General features: G+C 30.8%; 3 protein-coding genes across 3 annotated transcripts; 1 reads left to right on the top strand and 2 right to left on the bottom strand.

The window, feature by feature from the left end:
- Positions 1 to 4,943: 4,943 nt before the first annotated feature.
- LOC117905676 (TMV resistance protein N-like) lies at positions 4,944 to 5,837 on the bottom strand. The gene is made up of 3 exons (XM_034818559.1): positions 5,392 to 5,837; positions 5,080 to 5,322; positions 4,944 to 4,958 (listed from the first exon to the last, which is right to left on the bottom strand). Exons 1-3 carry the CDS (start codon positions 5,755 to 5,757, stop codon positions 4,944 to 4,946), a joined length of 624 nt encoding a protein of 207 aa, XP_034674450.1. The 5' UTR covers positions 5,758 to 5,837.
- A 1,425-nt stretch (positions 5,838 to 7,262) lies between these two features.
- LOC117905675 (disease resistance protein RUN1-like) lies at positions 7,263 to 16,448 on the bottom strand. Its single transcript, XM_034818558.1, has 3 exons — positions 15,928 to 16,448; positions 7,718 to 7,848; positions 7,263 to 7,588 (listed from the first exon to the last, which is right to left on the bottom strand). The coding sequence occupies exons 1-3, from the start codon at positions 16,446 to 16,448 to the stop codon at positions 7,263 to 7,265; spliced, it is 978 nt and encodes a 325-aa protein (XP_034674449.1).
- A 2,536-nt stretch (positions 16,449 to 18,984) lies between these two features.
- On the top strand, positions 18,985 to 21,656 carry LOC117905674 (disease resistance protein RPV1-like). The gene is made up of 2 exons (XM_034818556.1): positions 18,985 to 19,014; positions 21,096 to 21,656. Exons 1-2 carry the CDS (start codon positions 18,985 to 18,987, stop codon positions 21,654 to 21,656), a joined length of 591 nt encoding a protein of 196 aa, XP_034674447.1.
- Positions 21,657 to 21,935: the final 279 nt, after the last annotated feature.

Below are 21,935 nucleotides of genomic sequence, written 5' to 3'. Positions count from 1 at the left end.
CTTCTAAAATTAGGTCATATGAAAACATTTTAATTGAATATTTAAAATAAAAACTCTCCATCTATCCTATTTCTTTCTTTTTCTTTTTCTTATTTTGATAAATTTTCAATTAATTCAAATCATTAAAAAAAATCCTTAGTAAACAAATTTGCAACATTTCATGTAACTTATTACCAAGTTCAAAAAGTTATTAAATAAGGAGGAAAAAGATTAAAAGAAAATTTAAACTTTTTATTTTATAATAGTTTAAAAAAAACTTTTAAATAATAAAAGGAAAGAAAATAGTGAATAATTTATTTAAATAGTGTTTTAATCATTCAATTATTTACCTCTAAAATGTAAAAGATAATTTTTATTTATTTAAATTAACATTTTTTAGAAAGTATTTTCCAAAATAGTTTTTGAATCATTAATATAACTTTTGTTTATTTATAATTTAAAAATAGAAAATAATGTTGATTTTTCAATTATTTATAAAAGAGTTTAAAAAACAATGAAAAATCTAAGAATGGTTAAATAAGGATGAATTTGCTGGTAGTGGCATGTGAAAAGTGGTGGAATAAAGACAAAAATGAATCAAAGGGGTATTTTTATCCATTACTATCTCATATCCTTGTAATCAATTATGGGTGATAGGAGGACCTTACATAAATTATCTAGCCTAATTGGCCTAGAAGCATAATTCTCCCATTCAATTAATTGACCCAATAGATGATTGGTTCCAATTGTTTAAATAGCCAAAGTGGAAATCATAAGCCACTTAATTATAAGCACTAGTGCAAGCTTGTGGTTATACTTAAACACCCTTATGCACATATAATAAATTAAAATTTCCCTCAAATCATGTGCCACCAAAGAATGTAAGCTTGAGTAAAGACCACTTAGGCCTGTTGGAAAATACTAGCTTCTTTATAATCAAATTCTAAAATTGACTCAACATTCCATTAGAGAGAGTTAACTCCACTCTCGTATCCTATGAAAATTAAAATGCTTAGGATCCTCTTAGGGGATATACTTTCTAAAATCCATAAGGTATTATGGTGTTTTTATTAAGAAAATATTTGACTACTTACTTAAACCACCAGTAATTGAATCTATAGGGAATATTATGATCACATTAGGATGTTATCCATAGGTCAAATTTACTGATGACTTAAGCATTCATTCAATACTCTCTCATGGTTGAGATATGTAACATAGTAACTTGGAGAAGTCATGATAACTTGATAACCATTCAATCATGACTCTCTGTAGGTCCTGCTCAATGTGTAACCTTATATACTAGTACACTCACTATGGGAAAATCATCCTGAAGACTAAGACAAGTCATCCCACCACTTTAGAGGTAGTACACTATGGCTTCTAATGGATTGCTGAAGTCCATGAACCAATTGTGAACAACTTATCATATTGTAAGGAACCAATGACTTAAATATTTTATAAAACTCTTAATGCACTCAAAGTCATGTACAATACAAGTGATATATGCTTGACTAGTCAAAGAAATCATATAAATAATGTAAGATAGATATGTAATGGATGAAATTGTCATATCACATCATTGGTTGAAATAAGATAAATAATGTAAGTAAGATAGAAAATAATTTATATTATATATAGTGAATCAAATTGTTATATCACATCATTGGTTTTAAGTGCTTTATCGTAACAATCTCCCACTAATCCTTAAAGTAGACTAAACATATATCTAACACCTATACCATCCCTATAAGTATCAAAGCTTGACCTAGTAAGGGTCTTGGTGAAGGACTGACCAGGTTCTTTAAATAAGGTATCTTGTCCACAATTACATCACCCTTCTGATATATCTTAAGAATCAAATGATACTTCCTCTCTATATGTTTACCCTTCTAGTAGTTTCTTGGTTCTTTTAACTGTGTCACCGCTCTACTATTATCATATAATAAGATGTGGGTGGTACAACCAAGGGTACTACCCCTAGTTCTGTAAGGAACTTCCTAAACCAAATGACTTTCTTTCCTAGTTTTGTAATGAACTTCCTAACCAAATGACTTTATTTGTAGTTTTAAAAGTTGTAGCATAATCAGACTCTATAGTAAAGTCAACAATACATACTCCACCTAAGGTAAAGATATAAATAGAAGTAGACTTATGGGAGTCCTTATCAGAATGAAAATCCAAATTTGCGTACTCAGTGGGCACTATCTCATCACAATGCAAACCAACATATAATTCCTTGCTCTCCTAAGATACTTAAGTATACACATCATTGTTGTCCAATGTTCTAGTCTTGAATTAGACTAATATTTACTCACTATACCTATATTGTAGCGAATGTCTACTTTAGTACATAGCATTGCATGTATATGGCCACTCACTAGTGAAGCATAAGATACCACTTTCTGTGCTCTTTCTCCTTAGTTGCATTAGGACACCGATCATGAGAAAGAGGAAGAGGAACTCTATACTTGAAGGGTGACAAGCCCTTCTTGGAATCCTACATCACATTATTGACTAAAAGCTTATCAATGTAGGTGGCTTGAGATAATGCAATCTTCCTATCTCATAGTCCTTTAGAATCTTAATCCTAAGAATATGTTGTGTTTCTCCTTAATCCTTCTTTTAGAACTAAGTAGATAATAAGATATTCACGGTAGACAACAACCTTACATCATTACCTTCGAGTAGTATGTCATCAACATATAAGATTAAGAAGATCACTGTGCTTCCTTGCACCTTGTATGCACAAGGCTCATCCTCATTTTGATAAAAACTAAAAATTTTGATGACCTAATCAAAATACTTATTCCATGAATGAGATGTTTGCTTGAATCCATAGATGGATTTATGCAACTTGTTGTTAGGACAACCCTTGGATTATAGGTGCATGCAAAATCTATCCTAGGGATCTCTAGATCTAAGCAATAGAAGCAAAAAATATATTAAAAACTTTAGATTTAGAGTTTCGACGCAATACCTATGATCTGGATGTTCCTAAATTGATTTCAATCATAAAAGAGGTGTCGCAAACCAGGATAAACCAATAGATTTTCCACCCATTGACACTTTTTCTTTGGAAGACTAAATGTAAAGCATTTGAAGAGATAAAAAAAAATATCTTTCTCATGGGCTTAAGTGATTTGAGTGTATTGTGTCATAATTATTTAATCAGTCTTATTGGACTCTAACTAATTAATTAGTTTAATCTAAAAAGATCATTCGTAAGTTCTTGTGCAAACTTATGTTTTTATCAAAACGCCTTTATTTAATGTTTTTTTTAAATATATATTTTTTCATAATATGCATGCTAGTTCTTATTTAAAATAGAAAACAAAGTAACTAGTAATGTTCTAGATTTCTCATGTTAAATTTCATAAATTTATTTTGAATTGAGATTGAGTTTATAGATATTTGAAAGTAACATTTGTTGGTAGAGGGCTAGTGATATTTCTAGTACTTTGAAAAGAAAACTTTAAAGAATAATTTGTATATTTTATGGGATGCCATAACTAGGACTTCTAACAAACATGTCTTAATCAAAATCCTAAATAAGACTGAAAAATACTGTATTATATATCAAGTATATATATATATATATATCATTCCCTAGTACATTAATAAAGTCACCAACTAAGAAATAATTGATTTTTATTTGGTTTTTTTATTTATTTTATTTTATTTTGTTTAAATGGTTTTAACATTTTTTCTTTGTATTTGCTTTTTCTCCTTTTCTTTTTCTCTCAAATTTCTAAAACCCAAATGAAGCCTAAAGTTACTAAATAGGATAAAGCTTATCTTTTGCATATGATTGTATGGTGTCATGCATTGTAAAAGGTCAAGTTCTCACTTAATGCTCATTCAAACATCAATCATACATAGATTTCATAGCTGAAAACATAAATTCTAGTTTCTAGCATATTTGCAAGTCATACTTTTTCATCACACAGAATGAATTGTTCCCAAACTGCAGTGTGTTTTTGTCAAGGACCAAGATTAATGCCTACCAGCCTGTAATTAGATGATCAGTACAAGTAGACCATCCCATGTTTCTTTAGCAACCGTTTCTCTTTCAAGACTCACATTCAGACATCAATTCATCCCGCCTGTCTTTTGGAACCGCTTCCACCTATTCAGCTACATCATAAGATACAAGGTTTCAACTCCATGAACATTAAACAATGTAAGATAATTCATGTTTGTGAAAATTAAATTAAGCTACATCATAAGAAAATATAATTCATGTTTGTGAAACTTAAATTAAGCTTTTAGCATATATATTTAAAATGTAAGATAGATAAAGGCATATAAGAAATAAATCATGAGTATTATATCCCAAAGCATAATCTGTTTAATAAGGACTTAAAACAGAAATGAAATTCTACCTGACATGGGAAACCAATATAAGCCTCAATTGATCAGTTGAGTGGTCGGGGCTTTGATTGGTTGGCTGAGTTTTCTGCCTGAAACGCGTGGGATATGAATATCCCTCCTTGGTTGATCATTCCAAGACTCGCATTGTAGAAAATTTGAACTAGTTCAAAACAAGACTTCAATGCTTTAAAAATAATAATGTGCGAATACCCTGGAACAAGTCCTGAAGTGGTTTACAAATTACCACAACTGGTTTGGATCTTTTAGGCCAATATATATATATATATATGGGTGGGTGAGCATTTTTTTTACATCCTAAAAATTTAAAACGGTAAAAATATCAATCGAGAATAATTTAAGCTACTTTAATCCCTTTGCAGTGGAAACTTAAACCAGAAAGAAAAAATTACTTACCAAGGCTTCAAAGGTACAACATGTATATGCTCGTCAACCTCAGATGTATACAAGACCAATTCCACACTTTTCCACCTTGACTGGTTTACCATCAACATAACCACTAAATGAAGCCTTAAAATGCCTTGATGCATCAGAGCGATACTTCTTCTTGATAGCATGATTAGGATAATATGTTACCCACACTGAATCTGATACACCATCATTATGGTTGCATTGGCAGGATGATCCATATAAGAGATCATCCAAAAATCCAATGCCATCAAGGAAAGTCAATTTACATCTTAAGTGATAAGGTTGCGCGATATTCACCATGGCATTCTCAGATGTACTACTCTCTGGTTCATCCTGTTGTGGAATATAAACACAGCATAAAGCAAATCCCAAGACTTCGTTATTGTCGTACCAATTTGGAGGAAGCTCAGCCGTTACTTCACTGCCGACACTCTGGTGTGACATCCACTCTGGAACTTCTCCACTTCCAGGAATAAAAGTACTAAATCCCTGGCTGACACCATTTGCTGGAAGAGACAAAAGGCTACTGTATTTCAACTCCTGCGCAGAAGGTACCATGTTAAATATTGAGCATGACTGCATAAAAGTTGTGTGCTATGAAAAATATACCTGAATTTCTTGTAAGACAGCTGATTTGAAGCAATTTAACTGCCTTTGCCATGGCGACAATGATGTACTTGATGAAGTTTTCATGCTTGTGCAACCATGGGCATCTAGGACTCTGAGACTCGATGGAAGCTCTGAAATTTCTCCAAGATGCTTGCAGTGCCTCAACCGAAGCACTCTTAGCTTAGAAAGTTGACTTATGGCATCAGTTACTCTACGAAAATGGTTTCCACTTAGATCTAATACTCTTAATGAGTATAGGCAGAAAATATCATCAGGAATTCCTCCATCCATTAAATTGCAGTAACTTAGGTCTAATTCTTCCAATGAGTATAAGCTGCCAATGTCACTACTGATTGCTCCTTCCATTAGGCGGGTGCCATGTGCATCTAATATTTTCAAGGAGCACAAACCAGCCAAAGAGTAATGAAATTGAGAGCTAATCAAATCTGCATCAAGTAATGAAATTGAGAGCTAATCAAATCTGCATTTGATGCACAAAGCTTCTCCAGACATTCCAGGCTTCCCAGGCTCTCAGGCAATCTGCCAAGTTTTGAACAACCAATTACATTGAGAGTCTTGAGATATTTCAAATAACAGAGGTTCTCTGGAAGGCTCTCAAGTTTTTTGCAGAATGCCAAGTTCAAATATTCCAATGAGTATAGATTCCCCTGGACCTCTGGAAGTTTCTGGAGGTTTGAACAGTGAGAGAGATCAAGATTTACAAGAGAATCCAAGTCCCAAATGCTGCTTGGAAGGTTCTCAAGGTTTGTGCACCCTATAAAATTTAAGGAATAAAAAAGTTAGTTAGGAACTGTAATAATTATAAATGGATGAACCTTTAGCAAATTGTACAACCTTCAAGAATTAGACTCTCCAGATTTGGGGTATCTGAGAAGTCTGGGATTTGAATGAGCTGCTGAGAGTGACTGAGGTTGATAACCTTTAACTTCTCATGAAGCTGGAACAAAGAATATTTGGTTTTGGTAAATAAACTTCCCTGACCTATAAATTTATAAAGCCAAAAAAGAAAACTAAATAATAATCATACCTTACTCACTTTCCAAAGTACTCTCAGTTTACCATACTGCAGATTGAGTTCAATAAGATTCACTCCATGAAAATTTAATGGTAAAGACTCCAGAGGATATTCATCCCAATGAAGATATCTTAACTCATAAGAAGGAAATTCAAAGCCAGTAGAAACATGCACTACACCACATTTAAGGTCTCGATGAACTTTGAGTAATCTAAGTCCATTCATCATTTTGAAAGCTTCAGTGGTAAACTCTATTGGTTTTGATGTAGGCATATTTAGAAATATCCCTTCAACTGCATTAGTCCCCTGAAAGTCAAGATTCATAAGTAAGTGTAATGCAAAATATACAAAATCAAAATAAAATTATAGGCATTAATTCGTAGCTTCAAGCACTTGGTTCTTACCTTATTTTTAGTCAAGACATGATGGACATCCTCTGAACTCCACAATCTGCTCCATTTTCCGGGCTATGTAAGACATGCTTGACGAACAAGTACTTGACCCATTTGTTGTAACAAAGGGTGCATCAGCATCTTGTTATTTGAAAAGGTTAGGAGAGACTTACCACAGAGAGTTGTTATTGCATGCTCAGCCCCATCTAATATTCTTGAAACAAATTCTCTTTCTTCCCCGTTAAAAAAACATGCAATATCAAGAAATATATTTTTTGTTGTATGATCTAGTCTATCATAACTGATTTGAAGCAAACTTTGAATTTTAGGCATAGGTTGGCATTTTAATTGATCCAGTGCCTTTTCCCATTCAGATATTGTCTTACCGTAAAGAGAATGCCCTAAAACTTTAAGAGTTAAGGGATGACCATTGGCATAATCTACTATTTCTCTTGAAAGTTCCACATATCCTTTTTAGGAAATCTTCGTTTGAAGGCACACAGGCTAAAGAGAAGCATAGATTCTTCAGAACCTAATTCTTGAACCTCATATATAGCATCCACTCCATATTCACATAGTAAATGTTTATCTCTAGTTGTTATAATAATTCTACTTCCCTTACCCAAGCAATCTCGATCTGGAACCAGGTACTTTAAGTGACTCGAATGATCCACATCATCAACAATAATAAGAACTTTTTTTTGTCGCAGTCTCTTCTTTATCTCATTGATCCCTTCATCAACATTGTTCAGGTTTTTATCTTTCACTCCTGTGATTGCAAATAGAAGTATTTCTTGTAATTGAAGTATGGGTTGCTCTCTAACAATTGAAAGAAAGCTAACACCATCGAATTGGTATGCGATTGAATTAAAAATAACTTGCCCAATTGTGGTTTTACCAATTCCACCAAATCCATATACTCCAAGCATGCGAACATCATCAAATCCAATGCCTATCAATGAGTGCAATTCTTCCAAACGGCTATCAATTCCAACTAAGTTATCGTCACCAATATCTGCCTGTTTCAATCTGTCAATGACAGAATCCGTGATTTGCATATAATAGTTGACTCATTCCTGTTAAATAAAATAAAGCAATGTTAATTATAAAATACAGCAAAGATATAATAGGGTAAAATTACTTACACAAGATTATTAATGTGAAGTTAATATGGCAATGAACTCAATAGAGATAACTTGTCCACAAAATGGCAAATTACTTCCCAAACATAGTATTCTTGTTATCAAAAGGAGCATGTTCGAATTGTCCTATTTCTTTCACCATTCATTTCACTGACAAGTTATAAATAACTTTTAAATTTATCCATCTCTACATTTTATCAAACATCACTTGATAAAAAAAGAAAAGACAATGCCATATTTGGAAAAATAAACCTTACTTTTAGAAACATAGAAAATATGACTCATTCTTAATAAACACTCTCTCAACCAATTTTTTTATACACCAAAAAGAGGCTATTTCATCATTTTATTGTCATCTTCATCATTTATCCCTTGTCTATTGTAAAATAAGGAAGAGCCCATTCCACCATACCATATTTGAACTTCTATAAAGTTTTGCCCTAAAAATACATATAGGATTTTTTTTTTTTCCTTTTATAACTCCAAAAACCCATTTTTCTATTGATTATGTATATCATTATGACTTTTTTTTTCTTCATAATTTGCATGATAACTTTTGTAATTTTATCACTGTTTTATACATGTAAAATCAAAATTTAAAAGCATCATTTTGTTGTTATTTTTTTTAACAAACTGGTATCAGAGCATGATTGATGTTTGAGATGGGATCAATAAAAAGTGAGATTGAAAGATTCACTGGGAAAAACAATTTCAATGACTAGAGAATGAGGATGAAAGTTATTATGTTTCAAGAAAGGAGTGAAAGATGCATTGAAGGATGAGTCGGACCTACCAATCACCATGACGACAAAAGAAAAATCAAACATAGATGAGAAAGCTTACCATTTGACCATTCTAGCTCTTGGAGATAAAGCTCTAAGGGAGATCTTAGAAGAAACTACAGCTAAGGGTGTCTGCAACAAGTTTGAGTAACTTTATATGGAGAACTCACTTTTGAACAGGATGTATTTGAAAGAAAGACTCTATGCATTTAAAATGCAGGAAGATGGGTTAATTGCAAATAATCTTGATGATTTTGCCAAAATTGTGATTGAGATGTCTAATACAGGCATCAAAGTGGATGACGAAGATAAGGCAGTCTTAGTGTTGAACTATTTGCCTAGCTCGTATTCTAGCTTCAAGGAAACTATGAAGTATGGTTGGAAAACCTTAACACTTGAAGAAGTTCAATTTGCTCTTAGATAAAAAGAATTGGAGTTGAAGGAGGGTCAAATGGAGAAGATTTGTCTATTGGGGGAAGGTTAGACAAGAGAAACAACAAAGGAAGGGCTTCAACATTGCCCAAATCTCATGGCAAAAGGAAGTGTTATCAATGTAAAAAAAAAAAGGACATTTTAAAAGAGAATGTCTTGAAAGGAGGTCTAAGAAAAAAAAAAAAAAAGGCATCTAAGGAGACATCTAAGGAAGAAGGTAATGTTGCAATGGTTTCAGATGGCTATGACTCTGCTGAAGTTTTGAAAATTACCACTAAAAACACTGAGAAAGAATGGATTTTGGATTTGGGATGCACATTTCATACATTTCAAACCAGAACTTATTTATGTGATTACCAAAAATTAAATGGAGATAGTATTTATTTGGGGAACAATCAAACTTGTAGAGTCATTGGTATAGAAACAGTAAAAATCAGGTCTACTAATGGTACAGTTAGGTTCCTGAGAAATGTGAAACATGTACCTAATCTCAAGAGAAATTTAATATCTCTTGAGGTGTTAGATGATGTTAGATATTGGTTTAAAGCTGAAAATGGCTCTTTAAAGGTGTTAAAAGGATATTTAGTGATCTTTAAAGTTGACGAGATGAATGGGCTATATATTTTGCAGAGGGAGATTTTAAAAGACTTTACAAATGTAGCTATTAGTACTATCTTAGAAAACCCTGAGCTGTGGCATCTTAGATTTGGACATGTATATCAATCAAAGAGGGCTATAGGAAATTGTTAAGCAAGGACTTTTGGGTAATGACAAGATTGGGAATTTGGAATTTTGTGAACATTGCATTTTTGGAAAAGCCAATAGGGTGAAGTTTAATCATGCAGTCCATAGAACAAAAACAAAAAAAAAAAACAAAAAAAAAAAAAAAAAAAAAAAAAAAAAAAAAAAAACAAAAAACAAAAAACCTTTGAATTATGTGCATTCAGATTTATAGGGACCTGTACTAGTGATTTCTCATGCTGGTAATAGGTACTTTCTTACCATAATTGATAATTGTTCATAAAGGGTATAAGTATAATTGTTGAAACATAAGAATGAGGCCTTGGATAGATTCAAGACTTGGAAAAATCTGACTGAGAATCAACCCAATAAAAGAGTTAAATGTCTTATAACAGATAATGGACTTGAATATTGTAATGAAAAGTTTGATGATTATTGCAAAATTCATGGCATAGTTTAACGTAGACACTGAAAAAAACTCCTCTGTAAAATGGCTTAGTTGAGAGAATGAATAGAACCCTTTTAGAAAGGGTTAGGTGCATGTCATCAAATGCACAACTTCCTTAAGAGTTTTGGATTGAAGTTGTTCATACAGCTGCTTACTTGGTGAATGGTTGTCCTTCCTTGGCTATACTTGGAAATGTGGTCAAGCAATCCCTGTGATTAAAGTAACTTGAGGACTTGAGCCTCGAATTAGGAAGTGTATATTTGTTGGTTATCTAGATGGAGTGAAAGGGCATAAGCTTTGGCTTTGGGGTCCTACCATTAAGAAGTGTTTTATAAGTAGGAATGTGGTCTTCAAAGAGTACGAATTTTTTAAGGATGATAGAGAAGCTTCTAGTAACAAAGAAAATGGAGAAGTCAAGGATAAGGTGGAGTTTCAAGTGGAGTTAGAAGATAAAACTGATGGTCTTGAGTTTTAAATAGAGCCACAATAATATGACATTCCATTAGAAAATTATCAATTGACCAAGGATAGAGCCAGGAAATCAATAAGACCTCCTCAAAGATTTGGCTATGATGATATGGTAGCTAACTCTTTGAGCATAGGTGAAGAATTGAGCTATGCAGAACCTAAAAATTATTTGGAAGCCATTTCTTGCAATGATTCTCCGAAGTAGATGACTGTTATGCAAGAAGAATTGGAATCTCTGCTCAAAAATGGAACTTGATAGCTTGTTGATAAGCTTAAAGGTTGTAAAGTAGTAAGATGTAAGTGAGTGTTTAAGAAGAAAATGGGAATCCTTGGTGTAGAACCTGAAAGATTTAAGGCAAGATTAGTTGCCAAAGGTTATACACAAAGAGGAGTAGATTTCAATGAAAATTTCTCACTTATGGTAGAACACACCTCCATTTAGGTATTACTTGCTTTGGTGTCATTGTAGAATCTTGAACTTGGTCAAATGGATGTTAAGACAACATTCTTGCATGGAGAATTAGAAGAAGAAATTTTTATGCAGCAACCAAAGGGTTTTATAGTCAAGGGAAAAGAAAACCAGGTTTGTTTGCTCAAGAGATCATTGTATGGGTTAAAACAGTCCCCAAGGCAATGGTATAAACACTTTGACAAGTTCATGACTAGTGTTGGATACTCAAGGAGTAAGTTTGATAGTTGTGTATATATGAGAAGGCTAACAGATGGGAGTTATGTATATTTGTTATTATATGTATTATATGTTGTTGAAAATCAAGAGCATAATGGAGATAACTCATTTGAAGACACAACTACAATCTGAATTTGAGAGAAAGGATCTTGGATATGCTAAGAAGATTTTGGGGATGGAGCTATACAAGGATAGGCTTGCTAGTATTCTAACAATCTCCCAAAGAGATTATATTAAGAGAGTGTGGAAAAGATTTAACATGGATGCTACAAAGGCTATCAATACATCAATTAGAGCCCAATTCAAACTTTCTTATGATTTGTCACCAAAAATAGAAGAAGAAATGTAGGATATGACTAATGTACCTTATGCTAAAGGCATAGGAAGTATTATGTATGTCATGGGTTGTACAAGACCTGACCTAACCCCATTATCATGGTTTGAAATATCGGTACACACACACACAGAGATATATATAGGTACTTGAATTTTTTTAATATATAAGAAATATAGGTAAAATATTTGTGGATATTTTGATAAAAATATCGGTGAGACAAAAATTATTCAAAAATCATGGAAAAGCTCCAAAAAATATGATAAAATAAGAAAGAATATGCATGTTAAAGTTATTTTGTAAGTGTAATTGACATAGGGATGGTCAAGGATAATATGTATCAAATTTTTTTAGAAAAAATTATTTCAAATTCCTTTAATATATTTATATTTATTTATTTTAAAAATTAGAAACTATTTTTATTAATACATGTTTTATTACATTTTAAATAAAATATTTAATACTTTTAAGATTTATATAAAATATTTTGTTTGAGATTTAATTTCCAAAATTTTATTACTTGTAGTGACTACTTTTTGCTATTGACATTAATTTATTAATTTATTAAAATTATTAAAAATTATATTAATAATTTATCTTATCGAATTAATTTTAATTTATAAAATATTAGAATTTAATTCTTTTTTATTTTAGAAAATTTTAAATAAATTTATATTTTAAAATAAAAACATTCAAAATTATATATGATTTTTTATACTATTTATATTTTTAATATTTAATTATCATATAAATGATGGTTTTTATACTTTTAGTAATCAATTAAATAAATTTTAAAATAAAATAAGCAAAATTAATTTATTTATTAAAATATTTTTTAATAATGGATTTTAATATAACTTGAGCGCTTATATATTAACAAGGGTGAATTAGCCTAGGTGGTAACTGGCCTTCAACCAAGCCTTTTGGCCTAGTTCGAAACCCCACCCTACGAGGATCGAGAGCCAATCGTTGACTCTTGATAAAATTGGGAAATTCCCTAAAAAAATTGGGAAAAATCTCAATAACTATCGATATATCTCAAGGTACCCGACTTTGGGCTCATATACTAGAGAAAGTAGATAATAACTGGTTTGTTTGAAGGTTATGCAGATTCAGATTATGCCAAGGAGTTGGATGGGAGAAAACCAATAACAGGTCATTTGTTTACAATGTGTGGATGTATAGTAAGCTAGAAATCTACACTACAAAGTATTGTGGCTCTCTCTACCATTGAAGCTGAGTATATAGCTGTTGTAGAAGCCACTAAAGAAGCTTTGTGGTTAAAAAGTCTAGTATCTGAATTAGGGATGAATCAGAGAAGTGGAATGGTTTTCAGTGATAGCCAAAGTGCTATTTGTTTGACAAAGAATCAAGGTTTCCATGAGAGGACTAAACACATAAATGTGAGATTCCACTTCATAAGGGATATCGTGGAACAAAGATTGGTGAATGTCAGCAAAATTTTAACCAAGGATAATATAGTTGATATGCTTACAAAACCAATTCCAAAGGTCAAGTTTAAGCAATGCTTGGACTTGATAAATGTCGGATCTGTATGATAGTAACAACATAGGCAAAATGGAATCAATCTAGGTTGAACTTGGTTTCTTATTTTGGTGCCAAGGTGGAGATTGTTGTGATGTGGCACAAAAATATACATGCCCAACTAGTGAGATAGTTTTGGTGTGTGTGTGGCAACTCTTTCTGAATAATATTCCTTTTTTAGTTTCCAATTGAAAGGTTGTAATAAAAGGTTTTTTTTTAATTCAATGTGATGCAAGTGCATAAAACATGTTTTCATAGCTAGGTTTTCTAGTGCTTTGTTTTAAGCCAAAAATAGGAGTTGTAAAGAGGACTATGTGCTGAAAGGGGGTTGTGCTATAATTTTTCTCTCTGTTTTTCTCTTGTGGATTGGTTCTTTTATTGCTCCCATTGGTGTAGCCTTGAACAAGCTAAACCACGTAAATCCTATGTTGATGCTCTTTATCCTTTGTTCTGCTTTCTTATTAGATCAATGATTGTTTGTTTTTTGAAAAGCATCATTTTCATGTTGTTTTTTAACATTATTATTATTATTATTTGTCATTTCGATATTTTCATGGTTGTGTCCCAACCAAAATAAATACCCTTCTCTTTTTCTACCATGATGTCTCTTAATTAGAAACCTTACACTTAAAATGTCTCTCTCTTAACAATACACACATATATATTGTTATTTGTCATCTCGATATTTTTGTCATTGTGTCCCACCCAAAATAAATACCCTTATCTTTTTGTACCATGATGTCTCTTAATTAGAAACCTTACACTTAAAATGTCTCTCTCTTCACCAAGAAATTCATGTAAAACATGCAAGCTTTTAATCAATATATATATATATACCCACCCAAAATAAATACCCTTCTCTTTTTCTGTCATGAGGTCTCCTAATTAGAAACCTTACACTTAACATGTCTCTCTCTTCACCAGGAAACTCAAACAGAATAAACAATCTTTTAATCAATTGTAGTTCTCTTTCTATTTCAATTTTATTGATTCAGGGCAATTTCATTGTAAGATGTAACTTAAACAAATTTCTATTTTTATTATTTTTAAAAATAAAAAATGGAATGATTTTTCAATTACATTTATAATTCATGTAGGAAAAAAACTTTGTTTTATGATTTTTCCATAATTTTTTTGGTCGAGTTTATACAATTTTTTAGTATTTATAAATGAGACACGGTTTGATAAAAGAAGAATAAAATACAAATAAATTGTTGGTATTAATTTCCTATTTTAAAAAAATTGGAAATTAAAAGCTTTTTATCCCTTTTTTATTATTATTATTATTATTATTATTATTATTATTATTTTATTAAAATTTTCATACGGAACTTGAAAAGCAAAGAGTAAAAGTATGTTATCAAACATGATTTTTAAATTATTATAAATTTTAAAAGAAAAGTGCAACTAAACATATTCATTCAAGGTAGAACAAATGGTTTTGAGAGGCAAAAATGGCAATGTTGCAATCTACTATAAGTCATTTCATATAAGTTAACCACTTCAAGCTATCTTTGAATTGCTCACTTCCCATATAAGTTATTTCATAGTTTATGGGAATTAGATGACAAGAAAATATGATATACATGTTTTCTTGTTTTGGCTTTGTATGCATAGTCTATACTTTGGACATCTTTTAAGCGCGTTAAATACAATTGTTTTTACTTGTGAAAAAATATAAGATACATGTTGATCAGCTTATAGGATTTTGGGTTGGTTATATATATCACACTCTTTAACACCCTCCTCATATGAAGAAATGTATAGACCATTTTCAAATACAGCTTACTTTCCAAGTTTAAACTTACACACAAATACTAGTCTTCTCAGTTATTTTTAATAAATAAAAATTTCTCTTAAAAGCGAGGGAAGTAAGGAGAAGGCAGTGTTCTCGAATTCAAAATTTTTTAATAATATTTGTACTTTGCCCCAGTTAAGTCCATTATGAGATACAAACCTCCTAATATGAAACAAAAACATCCACAAATTTTAGTAAATGACAATGGAGTGAGATATGGTGTGTGTAATCGTGGGGAGACAAACAGGGCTAGAGATCAATGATCATCCCTATCAGATGGTGATTTTTTTAAAGTCAAGTTTGGATGGGTAATTGGAGCTAAGGGTAGGAACAATTTTTTTTTTTGGATTCAAATATTTTGCATTTGAGAATACCTCAATGACACCTTCGATTGACTAAAGTATGCCAACAAAGCATGTTATGCACAATAATGTATGTCTAAAAACTAGAAGCTACAATGTACCGTCATGAAAGAATCTACAATGGACTATAGACTGTAGTTAAACAATAGACCTTCATGAATTGGAATTAAAATTTCCTACGATATCTATAATTATGAATAAATGTATTATGATCATGTTAAATGGACTATAGACTGTAGGTTTTAAACCCTAAGATTTCAATTTAAGCTCAATCTGAAATCAGCTTCGTGATTAAGAATAAATTAAGGCAGCAAGAGTGAGTGGGTGAGTTTTCCATTAAGAATAAGATGAAGGGAAGTTAAAATTACCGGTCTTGATCAAGATGATAATATCCTTTTAATTTGCTTGCTTCCGTCAAGGCGGTCCTCCAATTGTCTATCTTTTCCTTCTCCTGCTTTGCGTCGTGATGGTGAAATGCTTCTCCATAACTACGCTTTTGCTTCCGCACATCAGATGGATTCACATGATAGAAAACTGGAACAACTACTTTTCTCGTTGCTTGTGTGCACTCCATGATTTTGACAAGTTCATCCAAATTATAGCGGGATTGAGCATAGCTTTTGGAGAACATTACAATGAAAACCTTCCATTTCTCAATAGCCATTAAGGATTCCGATGACATAGCTTCTTTGCTTTCAGGTTTTCCAATAGCTTCTCTAAAGGGATGAAGCCCTTTTTTAACCAAAGCTGCATATAGATCATCAGCAAAACTTTTGCCGATGTCTTCCCGGCTGAAACTCAAGAAGACATCATACTCATCTTTAGAGATGGAAGTAGGAGACATAGAAGAAGAAGAAGAAGACGCTGTTTTACTGATCTGGGAAGCCATGGTTAGAGAGCACACACACGACTGGGAGAGACAAGTAACCAGAAACCTTCACATATACACGCTCTTGCGAGCCTTGAAAAGAAGATGGATTTATTGATAAAGGGGGATTGATAAGGCACTTCCTTTTTGTGGTTCAGTATAATTGTCTTTGTATCAACTTTTCCATTATGCCTAATTTTCTTGGTTTTTATTTTTATTTTTTTATAGTAATTTTAGGAAACATTTGCTCTTTCTAACATTTAAAAAACAACTCTTTTAATAAAAATTTTAAGACTATGTTTGATCAAAGGAATAAGATAAGATATAATATATATATTTAAGGATATTATATCTCAATGGAATAATGAAATATGATATTCTTACATATACATATCCTATGAACATGATATTGTAAAGTAGTATATTGAATAAGATATATTATGTTATATTTAATTTGGGAAATAAATAAAAAATAATATGAAATTTATACTACTTTCATTGTTTAAAATAAAAATTATATTATATTCCAACATTTTCTATTTAAAAAATTGAAATTTCTCTTATATTTAACAATATTCATGATTAAAAATTTAAACTTTATATATGAATTTTTTTATATTATATTATTCACTATATAAAAATAATTTATATATTATATATTAATATTAGTTTATAATTTTTTTTAGTTTTTATTTTTTAATCATAAATTTAATTTATAATAAAAAATTATTTTGCAAAATGAGCATATAAAAAAATTTAAAAATGATAAAAAATAAATTTATGCTACATGTGATATGCATATCTTATATCTAAGCAATAAGATTAAAATATTCTAGGTCGAAGGGATAAAAATAAGAGTGTGGATAATATATCCCACTACTTATCATATTACATGTTTCTTTGAATATAGGATAAGATTGAATCTTATTCCATCATTAATCAAATATAGGATAAGATATAATATCATCTCTCTTATCATATCTTATGTCATATTCAATCAATTAAACATGATCAAAGTATTAAAAAAATTGAAAGCATTTTCTATCAATCCAAAAAGAAAAATAAGAAAAGCATAAATTTAAAATCAACTTCTTTCGGAGGTCGAATAGAATACATAGATCTAAATTTGAATGGAATGTAAATAAAAATTAATATTAAAATGTCATTCCCAAGTTCTTGTTTCAAGAAAAATATCTAAAATTAAGACTTAAATTTAAATATACAAACCACACACAACCATGTGGATGATTAAGATAAAAATAAATAAATCAAACTAAAAAAATAAAAAGGTAATACAAATTAAGCAAAAATAAAAAGATAAATTAAGAAAAAATAGAGGTAAATTGGTTGAATTATATTTTGTAGATGGATATTGATTAAGACCTATTTAAAGTCACAAATTTTCATATAAGTCATGTTTGGTACTGAAAAAGTTCAAGGAAAATTGTGAAGGAAAGAAAATAAAGAGGAAACATAAAAAAATGAAAAATAAAGGCAAATAAAAAATAAATTTAAAATCAATAAATTATTTTAATATCCTATTTCAAATAAATTTCACTTATCTAACTTTCTATATAATGATTAAATAATTTTAAAATATATCATTTTTTATTAATTTTAATTATATTTGATTTTCTTTAATAGTTTTTATGATAAAATTAATTATAAGAAAATCATTTTTCTTAATATATATTATTTTTTAATATTTTTCGAAAACCAAACATAACCCAAAAGTAATTCAGTTGCTTTGAGAATTATTTAAATAAGAGAAAAATACTAATAGTAAGAATAATAATGTAACAAAAAAAAAAATGATAATTTCTCAATTCCGAATTTATGTGCTTTTAGAAATAATATTTGACTAGAAATTACATTTTAACCGCATTTAACAAACTTTTATCTTTGTAAAAGAGTAATAACGGATGGGCAATAAAGAAGGCTCATATTTTCTTAGATAGACACAATTCCATCCATTAACTACACCTCGGATCAAAAGGTGGTGCTGGGTATGTCTTTTTTAATGTTTGAAGCCAACATTCCGCTTGAGATGCTTTTCTACTATCCATTTCATTATTTTGACTTTTTTATATACCTCGTGTTCTGCTATAACCTGTCATCCGCCACCATCATCGATGTCAATATTTTAATTTTAATTTTTTACTGCCTTTTCCTCGTATGACGTGTCATTCACTACCATGCATTTTTGTTTCACGCTTGTTTGCCGCCGGTTTTTTTTTTTTTTAACTTATTTTTTCGGTTTTAGTGTTTGTCTTTTGTAAGACCTTGCGATGACCAAGATTCATGGAATCCAAAAGGTGGCACTGCCGTTTTTGTTTCCATTTATTTTTTTCGGTTTTAGTGTTTCTCCTTTTTAAGACGTCGCAATGGCCAAGATTCCTGGAATCCAACCCTGCCCTGCCCTTTTTTTTTCGATGTTTGTCTTTTGTAAGACTTCGCGACAATATTCATGGAATCCAAAAGGTGGCATTGCTCCTTTTTTTTTTTTTTTTTCTTTTTTTCTTTCTCTTCTAATGTTTGTCTTTTGTAAGACTTCGCGATGGCCAAGATTCATGGAATCCAAAAGATGGTACTTCTTTCTTTTATTTTTATTTTATATTTTTGGCTTTAGAGTTTATCTTTTGTAAGACTTCCCTATGATCAAGATTCATGGAATCTTTTAATTTATTTTTTTGGTTTTAGAGTTGGTCTTTTTTAGGACTTCGGAGATGACCAAGATTCCATGGAATCCAAAAGGTCACGCTGCCTTTTTTTTTTTTTCCTGTTTATTTTTCGGTTTTAGTGTATTATCCATTTTTAAGACTTCGTGATGGCCTAGATAGCATGGAATCCAAAAGGTGGCATTGCTCTTTTTTTTTTTAGTTTTTTTTTTTTCCCGATTTTAGTGTTTTGTCTTTTGTAAGACTTCGAGATGGTCAAGATTCATGGAATCTTTTAATTTATTTTTTCAATTTTAGAGTTGGTCTTTTTTAGGACTTCGGAGATGGCCTAGATTCCATGGAATCCAAAAGGTTGTGTTGCCTTTTTTGTTTTTTTGTTTATTTTTCTGTTTTATAGTGTATTATCCATTTTTAAGACTTCGTGATGGCCTAGCTAGATAACATGGAATCCAAAAGGTGGCATTGTTCTTTTTTTTCGGTTTTAGTGTTTGTCTTTTGTAAGACTTCACGATGGCCAAGATTCATGGAATCTTTTAATTTATTTTTTGGATTTTAGAGTTGGTCTTTTTTAGGACTTCGGAGATGGCCCAGATTCCATGGAATCCAAAAGGTTGCGTTGCCTTTTTTGTTTTTTTGTTTATTTTTCTGTTTTAGTGTATTATCCATTTTTAAGACTTCGTGATGGCCTAGATTGCATGGAATCCAAAAGGTGGCATTGCTCTTTTTTGCTTTTTTTTTTTTTTTTTTTTTATTGGTTTTAATGTTTGTCTTTTTGTAAGACTTCGCGATGGGCAAGATTCATAGAATCCAAAAGGTGGCATCCTCCAGAAATTATTTAAAAAGGAGTCCCCTCGGAGCAAAGAGTGTTTTAGAGAAATTCCATGCAACTAGAGGACCGTGCAGGATTTTTATAAAGGAAAACTGTGGATCGTGATTCCAACTCTCGTGCATAGAAAGTGATTCCAACTAAGGGGCATGACTTAGTGCCACCATACTTTACATATTAGTGCCACCTTACTTTAGATTTTTGTCCGATTGAGAGGTGTGTCTTCAAGAATAATGTGTTAAAAAAATTAAGTTTACATTATGAGACACCTCCACAATTCTATAAAATTAAATTTATACTAAAAATATTTTTTTAAAAGACACTTTTTCACAATTTTCTTTATTAATTATAAATATTAAAAAAAAATTAAATTTATACTAAAAATGTCTCTTAAAGAAATAACTTTTCACAATTTCATAAAATCGAATATATACTAAAGAACATACGTCTTTCACAATTTTCATATCATCTACATAGTAAAAAAAATTGAATTTAAACTAAAGATATCTCTTCAAATAACACATTTTACAATTTCATAAAATTAAATTTATATTGAAGATGTTTATTTAAAATAGACTTTTCATAATTTTTATATCAGTCACCCATTGAAAAAAATGAATTTATACTAAAGGTGTCTCTTGAAAACACACTTTTAGTATAAATTTAATTTCATGGAATTGTGAAAGATGTCTCATCAAAAGACATCTTTAGGGTAAATTTAAATTTTGTAATGTGTGTCATTAATATGAAAATTGTGGAAAGTATTTCTTGAAAAGACATATTCTGATGAAGCAAAAAATACCATAGATTTGGAAATATTTTTCAATGTGCTTTATTTTAAAACCTTAATTTTAAATGCACTATACTTTTATAAAAAAACCCGGATGTTAAAAATTATTAGAAATTTGTCGTGGACAACATTTTAGATGGCGTTATGTACATGATAAAGCGACAAACATTAGAAATAATAGTGATGCATGGTTATAACTTATGAACCCATGGATTTAAATTGTACATGTCAGGTCAACCTGCCTCACAAATAGTCATAGTAAAATACTCTTAATTGTAAAAAATTACACTTTACAAAAGCGTTTGGTATTTAGGATAACCTTTGGACACACCTATTCACACCCTATACAATCTGTTTTTCAGTTGAAAGTTTAGGGTAGTCCCCCTAAGTTTTGCAGAACCAGCCTAAAAATATCACTCCGCAATGCTCAAACAGCTTCTTCTTCTTCTTCTTCTCCTCCTCCAAATACTACCTTTTCTCCTGAATACAAGTTTGATATTTTCTTGAGTTTTAGAGGAGCGGACACTCGCACAAATTTTACAGATCATCTCTATAAAGCTTTAGTTAGAAAAGGATTTCGTACCTTTATAGATGCTGCAGAACTTGAAAAGGGAGAAATAATTGATCAAAACCTTCTGCAAGCAATTGAAGAATCAAAATTTTTCATCATTATTTTCTCAGAAAATTATGCAAATTCTGAGTCGTGTTTAAATGAACTCGTGAAGATCATGGAGTGCACAGCAAAGGGAGGGAAAGCTTTTCCGATATTTTACCACGTGGATCCATCAGAAGTGGAAAAACAGTCTGGAAAATATGGAGAAGCATTTGCAGATCACGAAAATGAGGCAAACCTAGAGAGGGAGCAGATACAGAAATGGAGGACTGCCTTGACGGAAGCCAGCAAACTAGCTGGATATCATATACACTACCAGTAACTACAACTTCCTTTCTTCTTTCCCTTCCCTTGGCATATTTTCTCTTTACCTTACTTGACTTGTCTACTATTACTAGTAAAATTAGGACAATCTCAGTAGGAAAAAACTTGCGCATTATTACATGGAAGCCCGCTTCTCTATCCATTTCATAAAAATATCAGATACACTTACATATTTTCAAATATAGTTTTTTATCCTCATCTCTTCAATTTGATTATAAGCATTATATTGGGCATTTTAAATTTTAATATTGATGATTAAAAGTCTTACAAAGTGTGC

This window comes from Vitis riparia, chromosome 18 (genome assembly GCF_004353265.1).
Source record: "Vitis riparia cultivar Riparia Gloire de Montpellier isolate 1030 chromosome 18, EGFV_Vit.rip_1.0, whole genome shotgun sequence".
NCBI lineage: Eukaryota > Viridiplantae > Streptophyta > Magnoliopsida > Vitales > Vitaceae > Vitis > Vitis riparia.
The sequence above is the reverse complement of the archived record's forward strand: the minus strand, read 5'-3'. Positions and strand labels throughout refer to the sequence as shown.